Source organism: Pithys albifrons, chromosome 7 (genome assembly GCF_047495875.1).
Source record: "Pithys albifrons albifrons isolate INPA30051 chromosome 7, PitAlb_v1, whole genome shotgun sequence".
In the NCBI taxonomy this organism is placed as follows: Eukaryota; Metazoa; Chordata; class Aves; order Passeriformes; family Thamnophilidae; genus Pithys; species Pithys albifrons.
This window is the reverse complement of record NC_092464.1, coordinates 44,675,403-44,688,558: the sequence shown is the minus strand read 5'-3', so window position 1 is coordinate 44,688,558 and position 13,156 is coordinate 44,675,403. Positions and strand designations below refer to the sequence as shown.

Genomic DNA, 13,156 nt, shown 5'->3' with positions numbered 1-13,156 from the left:
CCTCTGCAATGTCACCTCCTTGCCAAGTCCTCTTGTACTTGCTGCGCTGGAGGCTGCTCTGGTTTTACCTCTGAGGTCTGGCTCACTCAGCCCTTAAGCATCTCCACTGTTGCTCTGTTGTACTGTACAGACTTGGTGTTTCACCACCAGTATGACAAACTATTTTCTATTTTCCTTATTTTCTAAAATTTTTTCCCTCTTAGAAGTAGACCATACAATTAGCAGATTTATCTTCCACACAAAGCTATCTTTACAAAGCAGGAAAGGGACACACATTCGCAATGATAAAGAATTTTATTTTTTAATTCCTGAGGTTAAAAAAGGAAAAAAAAGCATCAAGAAACATTCCAGTACACAACCGTCTACATCTCTGTAACTGTACAGACACTGGTATACATAAATTTTCCCATATCTGGAGCATGAAGTTTGATGAGAACAGGGTTTGCAATTCTTTGGCATTTAAGACCAAAAGATGCTTCTGAACAAGTTGCCACCTCAGTTACTGAGCATAATTAAAACCATAGTGCAATTTCAATTTTAAGAAAGGAGCAAAGTCAGGCTTTTGTAGCTTTGCTGTTTTGTAATGTGGTACATTCTCATGCAATACATCTCTCCTTTTTCATTAAGAAACAGTGAGAAACGTTGAGTAAAGGAACACTGTCATTTTCACAAAGAAACTACATTCTTTCCTTCACATAAACCTCTGCATAACAAATAGTCATACCCTCCATTCTTCCTTACCCTTTCCAACACCCAGAAAAAAACACCCAATTGCTTATGCTGATCACAATATATAATCTCTTTGTCCTACGAGTATGACATCCCATTCAATTAATTTTATGATCAACTTTAAACATTTCTTTTCTCTTAGTTGTATTCCTGCAGATAATAAAAAGCCCAGTTTGACAAATCCCCTGAGCACTTGTAAATAAACAAACTTTTCAGCATTGCGGGCACAGCTCACATAAACAAGTGCTTTATGAATGGAGGTATAAAGTGCTTGAATGAAATAATCTCTTGCACAAACCTGCACTTGTGCGAAGTCCTTTCATTGGGTTTCCATGGCTCCAGTCTGGGACATTCAAACAAAAGGTTGGTACTAACTGCCAGGTTCTTCACTATCATCTCTGCACAGCCTCTTCTAGCTGATATGATGGGATTCTTCTTCTTGAGCAGCGGCTTTGAACAGCTGTGCTCCTGTCCACTTGCACCTTACCAGCCTGAGTATTTCATCATTTGAAACTTTTTCTCCTTAAATACTCTCCTCAGTTAGGAGCAAACCTTTTGATCTTTAAACTACAGTTTCTGGCTTCCACTCTTAGTCCTCTTTCAAAACTACTCTCAAGGGGCAGGAAAACCTGAAGAAAAGATACCAAAAATACTCAAATTCTAAATGAAAAAAATCCAGTGGTTTTATTCCCCTCCTCCCAAACATATCCTTAGCCAGTCTCAGGACTGTCAACATGAAAGACTTCCAGGGAAGCCTCTGGCTTACTAGATGGAGACAATTACTTTTAGATTTACATTAACAGTGGCTTAAAAATATTTGCCATATATGAAAAATTGTTAAGAACTGGATGTGGAGAGGAAATGAAGAAGCAAGGCCATCAAATAATTTAGAATAGAGACTTCAAATACTTTTGAGCAGAGATGTCATATTTGGGCCCAAGATACTTGACAGTGTCCCTTTACCTTACATTTGGCATTTTAAGAAGGATACCCCAGTAAGATTAGTATTCTACCTAAAACCAGCAAAATGCTTTTAAAATCCACACCTAAAAGCTTAAAGGAAAACTGCAGCAGACTCCAGTAACAGCTTAGTGAAATTGCATAGCTTATGGTAAACAGTACTCCATTTTTAAGCAATAAATAAGCTCTTCTTGCCTAATTAAATATAAAACATAGCTTCAACACTGAAATATGCCATAATTCCTGAACTGATCCGTGTGCTATTTATTGCCTGTTTATTGTCCATCCATCTCTTGTCCATCTCATTTTCATGCACACAGCAGGTAAGGGTTTAATTGCACTGTAGGCCTCAGGAGGAGGAGGAAACCAGCTTGCCCTTGCACTGACCCCTCTGCTGGGCAGAGGTTGGGGAGCACACCACCGGTATGGGCATGGGAGGCTGAAGGGAGGGGAACACTATGGATGAGCCAGACACCTAAAATCTAGGTGCTCCATGAAAGGTAGTCATTCTTTCACAATCCCTTTCAAGATCACTGCATTTATATATTGTTAACAACTGGAACAAATGATAAGCAATCTTTAGCTTTATCTGCAATTCTTTTCTTTTCTATGATCAGAAACTTTCCTCTACCTCAGCTGCTACTATGTAAATGTCAAACACATTTTGTGACCTCCATCTTTGAAACAAGCAGTTTTTTAGTGTTGGAGATCCCTTATGGGACAAGCAACACATAAACACCAGCTGGACTCTCCTGATTTTCTTCTCTAGTCAAGCTAATCCCTCTGATTCCCTGCCCTTGCTTTTACATTTACAAGTTTGCCCCTTTCTCCTCCCCTAAACAATTTGCTTCAGCTTGTGCTTGGCCTTTTTAGTTCTTTCCCCTTATGTTTTACTTCCTGTCTCTCACCATGCCTCCTGTATGTCAGCTACAGCTGCAACCAAGTGTTCCCTCTACAGTGTTTCCTGACTGGCTGTGCTGAACTTCTACCAACTGTTGCACTAAAACATTCCAGGTCTGAGGTTTCCTTGAGAGAACAATGACATGAGAAATCAGATACACCTAAAATGATGAGGAGGGCTGGTTGGGAGAAAGAGCTTTTGTCTTTCTCCTGCCAAATGTTTTGCCATTGCATCAGAAGGCAGGATATTTAAACAAAAAAATCTACTTTCAGATATTTTGACAAAAGGATGAAATTCTATATAGAAAGCAGATGGTTTGTATAGAAATTTTGTATAAATGAGAACCCAGTCTTCTCTTAAGAGGCAGTGCTTACAACCTGCCCCTAGATCTGAGATGGAAAGTTAATTGGACAGGACAACTTCAAGGTTTAGGAAAAGGACAGAATCCACTAACACAGGGTGGAGAGCTCATCAGGCCTGGATACACAGTCAGTTTTGGATGGACGTTTTGAGACTGGTTCAAATATTATTGCTGCTTTCCATGTGGTTGAGAGACACTGCTGATGTCCTCAGAAGCTGTGCTTTCCTATGATTGCTGATGACTAAGGTGCTAAGGCAGGAAAAAGGAATTCTCCTCTTCCTAATATCACACAGTGAGCAGTACTTCACAGAGGATACTCCTCGTTGTGCCACTGGTACTCACCATAAGAGCTGGCTTCAGCGGACCAGTGTACACAGTACGGTGAGAAATAGTGAAAGGAGCTGCTGCTTCGTGTTGTATTGTTCTGTAACTGGTATTTAGTGCCAAAGCATTTGTAAAAGCCAGTTAAGACTTATCAAATCTTAGACCAAAATGTAAAAAACTCCTATGTTTGCTGTTTATAAAACTTGGAAAAGATAAAAAATTCTAGATGGATTACAATATATGCCTCTGAAGATTGAAGTATTGCATAATTGCTGTTCTGATTAAGAATAGCAGAACAGAAATGGCTGTTTACTCCTCAGTGAAGAGGTCAACTTTAAATTTCCTTTTGAAGGATATTTTTGGAAGAAAAATAATTTAATAATTCAGCAGAGAATTTCAGTTTGCATTTAGACACACCCACACTTAGTTTTCTTCCCACTGAAAAAAAATTGGTTATTATTGACCTGTTAAATGAAACATTGGCTTTTCAGCAATCTGTACACAGTACAGAACCATTAGTGTTCCTGACAAGGCTTCTGTTTTTTAGTGTATACATCTCCTCTTAAGTGCATTACAACTATTGCATAGTTTCAAAGTCTTCAAACACAGTGGTAATCAGTATGCTTACATGTACATAAATAATTTCTTAAAAATATAATTAAAAATAACACAGTATAGTCAAGGCTATGGAAAATCACTTCCATCATAGATGACAGGTCGTTCAACAGCCAAGTGATAAAACACTCTTTTTGAGATAAACCTGTCAAGGAAGAAGAGAGAGCAAGAAGATCATGTTAGCTGAAGTCAACTAGACAGAAAGCCTTAAAAGTGTATTCTGTCTTTCAGTTTATAGTCAGGTAAAAAACTGACTGTTGTCAAGAAGTATGTCTGTGCAAGGGCTGTCAAGTCTGCTGTGAATAAGATGACAATCCTGACTAAACTTTCTTGGAAAGAGTCACAAATGACTTGCTTACTTCTGTTTACCTTCCCAGAGGTGGAGACAGAAGAGTGGAATATTGCTATGGGGGCAGAAAAAAACCCAAACAAGAACAAGAACCCAAACTCCAGCTTGAAGATATTTTGGCCAGTTTCTCATATTTACTTCTGAATGGAAGAATAATGACACATCTGATCCATTCCACAGTCTCTGAATCAAAGCCCATTTCACCTTTTACACCCAGCTAGAACTTACCTAGAGAATGTGTTGTCAAATATCAGTGTGTAGATTCCAGGGTTTCTGACTTTCACCTGTCCTCTGATAGTTTCCTTATGAGAGTTGCAGCGAGTCATAGGGATAAGAACCTGGAATTCAATACAAATCAAAATGAAGCTTGCTATTTTCCCTATAGATTGACATTTGCCTTCAGAAAAATACTTAGACTTCAGCCATCTTGAAACTCCCCAAGTGTATATACCTGCAAAACTAATTATTTTAACTGACAAGCATTAAAAACTCACCCAAACTAAAATCTCAGAGTGCGACTTGTTTTCTTTTGATAATCTCTTTACAGCAATAACCTACAACTCTTTGCTTTAGAGATAGAATCAAATCATGATCTTTTAAATGTTAATCTAAGCAACTTTACAAACATTGGCAAATGCTACATTAAATCCATATATCCAAGAAAAGATTTACCTAAGTATGTCTTTTAATATATGCTTTTATACTCCCTGTATTATAAAATAAGATTTCTCATCAAATCTGAATTATCTGAGCTTACAGCAAAAGTGTGTGTATCTATGACTCTGTGTGTCTTGTTGTAAAACCCCAGCACAGCTGCCAGAAGAGCAGGTGACATAGATCAAGGATGACCCTATAAAACTCAAAAGTTATATCAAACAAATGTATCAAGACAAAAGCAATATTCACAGTTCATTCAGCTTTCAGATTAAGAGACATTTTACATGGAATTAGTAACCATGCTGTGAATTAACACACGCTCTATAAATGTCCTATTCTCCTTGTAAATCACAGCCGTAGAGTTCCCCCTTCCACAGTGGATTAAACAAACAGTTGCCTTATCTTCAGTGAAACTTGGCAATTAGTTGAGTAAAATACATTTACTTAATCCATAATCCTCATGAAATATGGACAACATGTATAAAACCTGGTACCTTGGGCACCAGTGAAGCAATTTTGCACACCATCAAAGCACTTAAATATATACTTCATAGTAAGAAACATACATAATCCAAGCAATTTATCTCTTTCCTTGTGGCTTCTGCTCAAGAGCCTGGCAAAATCAGCCCTAAAGAGCTTATAAATTGAGATTGAAAAGGGAGGGAAAAAAAAGATTTTTGCAGCCTTGGACTTTTATTTCTATTTAATAATAGTGGGTGAATTTCAGATGCAACAAATAGAAGCTACAGTGTTTTTCAGCTCAACTTTTGCGGGCATCGTTAAATAACTAAGGATGTAGCTCTGCCTTTAGCAGAACTGCATCTTAACTGGAGACAAATCCCTAATGCAATGGCAACCGGCATTCTGGTGGAGTTTTCCTGGCGATACTTGCTGATTCCTTAAGGCAGCCAACTGCAGTGCCCTGTGATCTCTGAGGAACTAGGGAAACAAAGAGCTTACTTTGCACTGATCCAGCGGTGTGTCTTCGGCCTCTTGGTAGACAACACTGAAGGATATGCTTTTAGGGTCTGAGGAAAAGATCCAGCTAATTGTTAGCCCCATCTCTGTAACAGTGATGGGAATGATACTGTAGGTGCTGGATTTAATGAACAGCTCTCTGTTACTTTCTCCAAAATTTATGATCTCTTCCACTGTAAGGGGTAATTTGATCCTGTGAGGGAGAAAAATACAGTTATTTGAAGAAATCCAGTCCACTTACAGACAAAACCAGTAATCATTGTTTTTATTGTCCATCTTTTTGAGACAGACTCCCCAGCATATTTCGGACAGGTCCACAAGATGCACAAAAATTCAGCCTTAGATGGAGGCAAAAATTACAGAAAAGATGACTGATATTAAGAACTTTCACTGCTCTGGCAAATGTGGATTTTATTCACTTACTTATTTCATTTCAACTAGAGAATACCAGTGCTGGAATAAAGCTTTCTAGTCACTACAATGAAAAAAAGAGTCTGCTGCCCTCTATTGTTCTTTCTAAGGAGAAATTTAAACTAAAAATAAGTTACCTGATTTATTCACCCTTGGTATCAGGACCTACTATTTGTACAGGAAATTGGGATTAGGAATACAGAGGGGACAGATGGATGAAATGTGAACAGCAGCTCTGTCTAGATCCTCTGAAGCATTTAATGCTACATCTTGATCTGTTTTACCCAAAGAAGCTACAAAAGAGCTGACTCAAAACACTTCCAGTCAAAAAGGAAGTTCTTAGCACCTAGATGATACTGGGTCCTAAAGCACTGTATGAGCTGACCTCATTCTGATACCTATTTCAGACTGAAACCAGGTCCAAGTAGTGCTGCACTCCCTGATTTGTCCTTGCAGTCTCTTTCAAAGACTGCTAGGACTGCAGAGTCTTCTCTCTAAGCCTCGTCCTGTTGACAGCACCTCCTTCTAGGAATAGAAAGGAAGGTTTTCTGATGCAAAGTGGACCCACATCCTTCCTTCTTGTTCCCCATTTGCACTAAAGTTTTGTAGGACTGAAGAGAAAGGACCTGGCTCATTGCTGCTGCTCTGCATAGTTGAGCTGTACCCTCATCCTCCTCAGATCAAACTCTACTGTGGGACGCAAGGGCTCAGCTCTTCCAGGAGCCTGCAAGACTTGTGCTCACATAGCTGGTATCTGATCTCAACCTTTATTCTTTCAGCCTGGAACTAATGAAACTGTTCTGCTTACATGATTTCTCCTGACTTCAACAAGCATATCTCAGCATCTTGAGCAACTTGCCACTCTTCAGATTCATCAAAGGTTGAAGAATTACATGTGCTGTTTCTAGAACAAGGGAAAAAAAAGGAAAATCATGATTGTCTGAGTAGTATTTGGTCAAGTACCATTTGCATGCTGATGTCTTCCTAAAATAGAAATGCTTTGGTGGTCCTGATACCAAATTCTAGGGTTCTTATTTTGCACATTCTAGTTACAAAACTGCCTGGGCAAAACTGCAGCCCTGTTCTGCTCACCACTATGCACAAAGACAAAACTGTTCCTATCCTGGTTTCATGAGCTAGGAAGAATACATATGTACATCCAAAACATCTCTTCTGCAATTATAAGATAAATTCCCTGTTGAGATACTGACAGGTTTTAAAGGTTCCCTGGCAAGTGGAAACTTCATGAAGGGCAGACACAAGCAAAACAAAGCTTGCAAAGGGATAAGACATTTCCCTGGATTTAATCTGTGAGGTGTTTTACAGCATATTATCCAGTTCCTTACTCTGACAATTGTACACAGAACATATTTTATCACAGTAAAATCACTACCATGTATCTTTTTTTTTACAAGGAAAACTATGATTCAAACACAAATACACTAAAGAAGCTGTCATAAGATGACAAAGCAGGATGTCTCCTCCACACCATGACGTGTCATGGGGAGCAAAGGAAGAGGATGGAAGAGCCTGCTATCCACTCCTTACCTCCAAAACGGTGTATGCTCTGGGTGAACACTAGAGTAGCACCAGTTACGGATTACAGGGCTGGACATAGAGTAGGATGAGTTTGAGAGTCAGTAAACAAATGCTTGTAGTTTCCATGTAAGCTAACTGATTGTTTTGCTTCTCAGCATTTCAGCAGGTTGATAACTAAGACAATTAGGCAGGCTGTCATTCCCAGAAAAAATGCCAAGGATTCTTATATGCAGGGAACCAACTGGTCAGTTCCTTCCAAAAACCAGTGAAATCTACTAAAATGTAATATCATATGTACTTCTGAACCACCAAGTGCAATCATGCCCCAAAAGGGCAAAATTGCTACAGCTGCTGTAGACTAATTCTCAAAACACTGCACAGTTTAGCATTTTCTTTTACAATCTCTACAAGGAGCACTGCTGAGTAGAAGAGCAGCAGAAAGCATCTCCAGGCAACAATCCTTCAGCTGGTCATTAGCAGCATCTGAATATACTGTGGCAGCACAAGCATCCAGGTGTAAGTTTAGTGTAGTGGCATTATAGCTTGGAAACATGAAGAATTTACTGTTATGACTGCAAATGAAACTGCACCCACTGTCTACACATCTCCTGAAGTCAAAGCACTGTTATCTGCAGAATTCATTTCTGTTATTCCTGTTTTTTTATTCCTGTAGCCTCTTGGATAACTATTGACTTCTTCAGAGTGATGCCGCTACTGTTAATACCCTCAAGAGACAGTTGGGATATGCATAGAAAACTCACACCTGTAATTAAGTGCAAAACCTGAGCTATAACCAAACATTATCTCTCAGTTGAAAGGTAGGAATGACATACTACAGGCTGGTCCATAAAGGTTAATGCAACACCTATACAAATATAAAGTGATATAAATAATTTCATTGTTAACTTTGTACAACTGGGTAAGAAAACTAATTCTGAAAAAGAACCCTAGAAAAACACAACTATAGCCGGTAAAACTGTACGTATATTTTTCTTGCACAGTGGGAACAGCAACAGATTTCATGCTGTGAGCCACATAGGTCTCCCTTCCCACCATGATAGCTACACAGCTTTAATTTCACAGCCTTGAACTCATGCAGACAAAGAGAACTACTTGACTACAGGCTTCCCAGAAGTGCCAAACTCCATGATTTATTACACAATGCCATTAGAGTTCATTATTTAATCCATTCATTTCACCTTTTGTTTGGAACTCTGAAATGTACATTAAATCCCAGCACCAATATATTTTCCATGTTCTCTAATATACGATTTTCCTTATTCCTGCTGCTGCGACCCAGTACATGATTAGATGGTTAGCTTTTCACTTGTTTGCTCCAACTAATACATTCACCACACATTGACTCACTTTAGGCTAAGGGAATGCTACGTCTTTTACTTTGTGTATTAAACCTCAGTGCATTATAATCACAAGGCAAACCTTCCATCTCTTTATGATATCCCCATTGAGTGCAACAGTCTAAGCTGAGGTCTGCCAGCCTATGTGGAAAATGCAAGAAACAGTCTCAGGATTTAACTGGAGCTCTTGTCCACCTGACAGGGGAATTTATTCCTGCATGACCTATTCACCTTATATGGCAGCACTAAGATGTTCCTCAGCTTGCCTCATCCCCAGCTTACGAGTATGTACCCTCCATCTATTTAAACAGTCTGGACATTTTCTACCTTTTTTTTAATGGAATGAAGTGGGGCTGAAAAGCAGGAAGAACTGAAGCATGGAAAAGACACTACAGGAGGAAGAGACAGCTCTGATTCAGCAAGTCCTGAAGACACAGGTTGTCACAGGCTGGTGAGCGTTTTGAAGAAGTATAACTTCATGCTTGCCCTGTTCTTATGCTCTTCTTCGGGCACCTGATATTGGTCACTGTCCCTCACATGAATGGTCTTGTCCAGTATGCCTGTTCTTATACATGGAAAGCGCTTCTTATAAATGATACTAAAAATGCTGTGACCAACATCATGAATGGCTTTGGGAGTTAGAAGTAACGAGTCCTTTACAGAATTACGCCCTGAAGGAAGCTAACAACCTGCACTCAGCAATTTTCTGTTTTCAGACACCTGGGCTCTGACAGCTGTAGCTGTGTCTGAGGTGTTGGCTCCACGTGGCTGAGCAGTGCAATCCCAAAAGCCATCGGCCTGTCAGCAGTGCAGTGATTTCTGGAGAGAACTTCAGTCATCCAGGGTGAGAATCTTACCGAATTCTGTGAAAGCCAGAAACCTGAAACGGAGAGTGGAGGCTGTACAGAGCCCCTAACAGCTGCTTAGCCCAGCAAACACATCTGAAAATGCAAAGAAACAATCAAAGGCATTATGCTGAAGTGCACCAATGACTCCCTGGGCCTGCTGTTATCTAGCAGGTCAGAACCACCCCAAGCACCCTAACTCAGTTATTAGCTTTCCCCTCAGCCCAACAAAGAACAGGAAAAACAAAGAGGATGGTGAAGGATCAGAAGAAAGCATGCCACAGACAGCCCTTGACATGGGCTAGAAAAGAGGCATGATTTGGGATGGAGAATGGGGGATACAGAGCTCACTTTTTAACAGGGTGCATGACAGTGTCTTGCATAAAGGAGTGTGTATGGGTGGGAAAGGGGTGGGAGGGTTACGAGCAAACCCTGACACATGCTGGGATGGGAAAGCATTACACAGACAACTGATGGAAAAAAAAAGGATGGATATGAAGATCCACCACCATGTGCTGTGGGTGACCTGTTTATTGGTACATAGGAAATCCCACCTATTTCTCAAAAAAACTCTGTATGATTTAACTGTGCTAAATCATGTATGAAAAAAAACCTCCAAAACCCCCAAACAACACAAAAGGACTCTCCTGCTTTAAAACTGGTTTTAAAATTGGTTACACTCTTATCTGTAAGACCAGAGGCAATACAGAGAAAGCAAGCTAGGGAAACAATCATGACAAATGGATATTTCCATGCTCCAAGGGACAACATGCAAAATCCTTTGAGAATTTTTTTTCAGTATTGTGACAGGGAAGAGGTTTGGCAAAGGCTCTGAGGTGCAGACAGCTTTTAGGTGCTCATTTACAAAAGACAAAAAACAAACAAGTAGGGATTACCAGGGTTCTTTCAAGTCCCCTCCCCTGCAGGAGGCAGCAAACAGATGACTACATACCAACAAACCAAAAAATCAACACTACAAACACAGTCAAGCTGCCGGTCAAATATCCCAAATACTGCACAGTCTGTAGATTACAAGGTTACAGTCACCTCTGTGGGTAACACTAGCTTAGATACCTTTGAATGTTCCCCTTGCACAGTTCTGTAAAGGGGAAACAGAGGCAGAATTATAGGAGAGGTATAGTAGAGGCTGTTTCTGGCATGAGTTTACACCACTATCCACCAGGAACCTTTCAGCAGAGCTGCTGCATAGCCCTTCATGCCCAGCCTCTACCTCCACAGCAGCTGCTCCATCCCAGAGCCTGCAGGTTCCCTGCAGCCAGTGTAGTTTCTGCACACAGGGGGCTTCACAACTGTACAATCAAATGTTTTCAGACCGACCCATCCAGGAGTAACAGCTGCTCTTGCAGACCACTCCCTGAGGTGAATTCACACAGTCCACCTCTATTTTTATCATTTCCATGCCAGAGAGGGCTTCTTTGACCATCAAAAAGATACTGTATGGAAACAGATTATGAAACACAGGAGGAAACAGGTCAAATTACAGGTAGGCTAGCAAGCAGAAATGAAGAATCTATGAGTTTCTTTTGATCCTGAGCACATGATAAAGGGTTGAATACTGCTGATACTGCAGTTATCTTTGGTAAAGAGTTTATTAGAAGTTACACAGAATTGATCCCAAGGTTCTCCATGTACGGATAAGGGCAAATGGATTTGGAGGGAGGGTAGTGATGTCCATGAGAAGGCCATCCCTGTCCATATAGTCTGAGAAAGGAGCATGTCTGGTGACTGAGGAAGCAGCAGTTGCAGTGAGGTCAGTGTGAACTGGGCTGGCCAGAGTAGCTTAGAGGAGCTCTCCATAAATGCCTGATTAGGACATTTTAAAAGTGACCCTGAACTTTTTCTGGTTTTAAGGATGGACCTTGTTAGCAGAAAGGGCCAATTGCTGGCCCTCTGCAGCACTGTGGGAACTTCACCTTTCCTCAAGGCAGACAGTCACACTGGTTTAGGGGACATAGGCTACCACATAGCTTAGCCACTGCTGCATCATTCTCATATCCTGTGCTGCATCTGAAAATAACTGATAAAGCAGGTGGTTGTCACCAGGTGGGGCCTTTCAGCCAATATTAATGATTCAGAGGTGAATTCTGCTAAATTTATGCTGAGTAGTATATTGTACTAGGATTAGTCTCACAAAAGCATTCTTGGAGCTCAGGAGAGAGGACATTTAACTTTCGGGCTAAATCTTTAAAAATCTGTCCCACAAAAGATTTAATTTACCAGGTAAACAACTTGCAAAGATGGCTGTTGGTAATGCATTAATGAAAATCCTCCATGTTTCCAGTAAGTCACTTCAGAAGGAGAAAGGAAAAAGTGCTGACATCTGATGATGTGACTAACATCTAAAAACCAAAATGAGGCTGAACTGAACCATAAGTTCAAAAGCTCACTGAGATTCAAACCGTGCCATTCAGGACAGGTCCAACCCAAGCCAAGCCACTCTGGCAATCAGAGCCTGCAACCTGAGCCCAAAGGCTGGATTTCGCAAAGTGAATTCTGTTTCTCGTATGGGTTTCCCCAGAAGCCCTCAATCCATACACTAAAGCACCTTTGTATTTGAAAGCTTAATCCTTATACTATTTTCAGAAGCCTCTTTGTAATTGTCTTTTGAGTATGCTTTCAAGTCCCCATCAGCATAAATCTGCTAACAGATGCTGTATTCAAATCCACCAACTGTTGTTATGGGTCTTGTCAAGCCAATCCTCTTCCACAAATAAATAGATTTGCTCGTGTCTCTCATAGATGCTTTACTACAACTCTTATCTGTTAGCATTTAGGATTTTGCCTGTCTCCTGGATGCATTAGGATTTAATTATTTGCTGAGTTAAAAAAATCTCAATGTGTCCCTGTACAGGCTGCCTTTAAAAAGAAGGTAGCATGGCAACTACAGATGCTGCTGACTTTTATTATAACTTCTCCATTATTGGTCCCAGTGAAAACAGAAGTAAGAATTTCCATATTTGCAAAAGTCTTCATATATGTGTTCAGTTGTTTTCAGCCTTGCCCTAGCAGAAAATGCACTTGTCTTTGTCAGACTACTTTTCCATGAGAAACTAAAGATACTGTCAGACGTGGTTTTGCTGAACTTGACTACAGCTGACTGGGTCTTCC

The 13,156-nt window shown here is 40.2% G+C and overlaps 1 protein-coding gene across 7 annotated transcripts in view; it reads right to left on the bottom strand.

Annotated features, from left to right (window-relative positions):
• Positions 1–275: 275 nt before the first annotated feature.
• Positions 276–13,156, bottom strand: part of FYCO1 (FYVE and coiled-coil domain autophagy adaptor 1) — a 43,854-nt gene continuing 30,973 nt past the window's right edge. For 4 of the 7 annotated variants that reach the window (XM_071561312.1, XM_071561317.1, XM_071561313.1 and 1 more), the window contains exons 15-19: positions 10,040–10,123; positions 7,094–7,189; positions 5,857–6,067; positions 4,468–4,577; positions 276–4,035 (exon numbers count right to left, since the gene is read on the bottom strand). In XM_071561312.1, coding sequence (XP_071417413.1) covers positions 3,960–4,035; positions 4,468–4,577; positions 5,857–6,067; positions 7,094–7,189; positions 10,040–10,123 — 577 coding nt within the window. In that variant the 3' untranslated portion in view covers positions 276–3,959. The remainder of the gene's footprint in view (positions 4,036–4,467; positions 4,578–5,856; positions 6,068–7,093; positions 7,190–10,039; positions 10,124–13,156) is intronic. The other 3 variants (XM_071561315.1, XM_071561318.1, XM_071561316.1) reach the window with 2 other exon arrangements.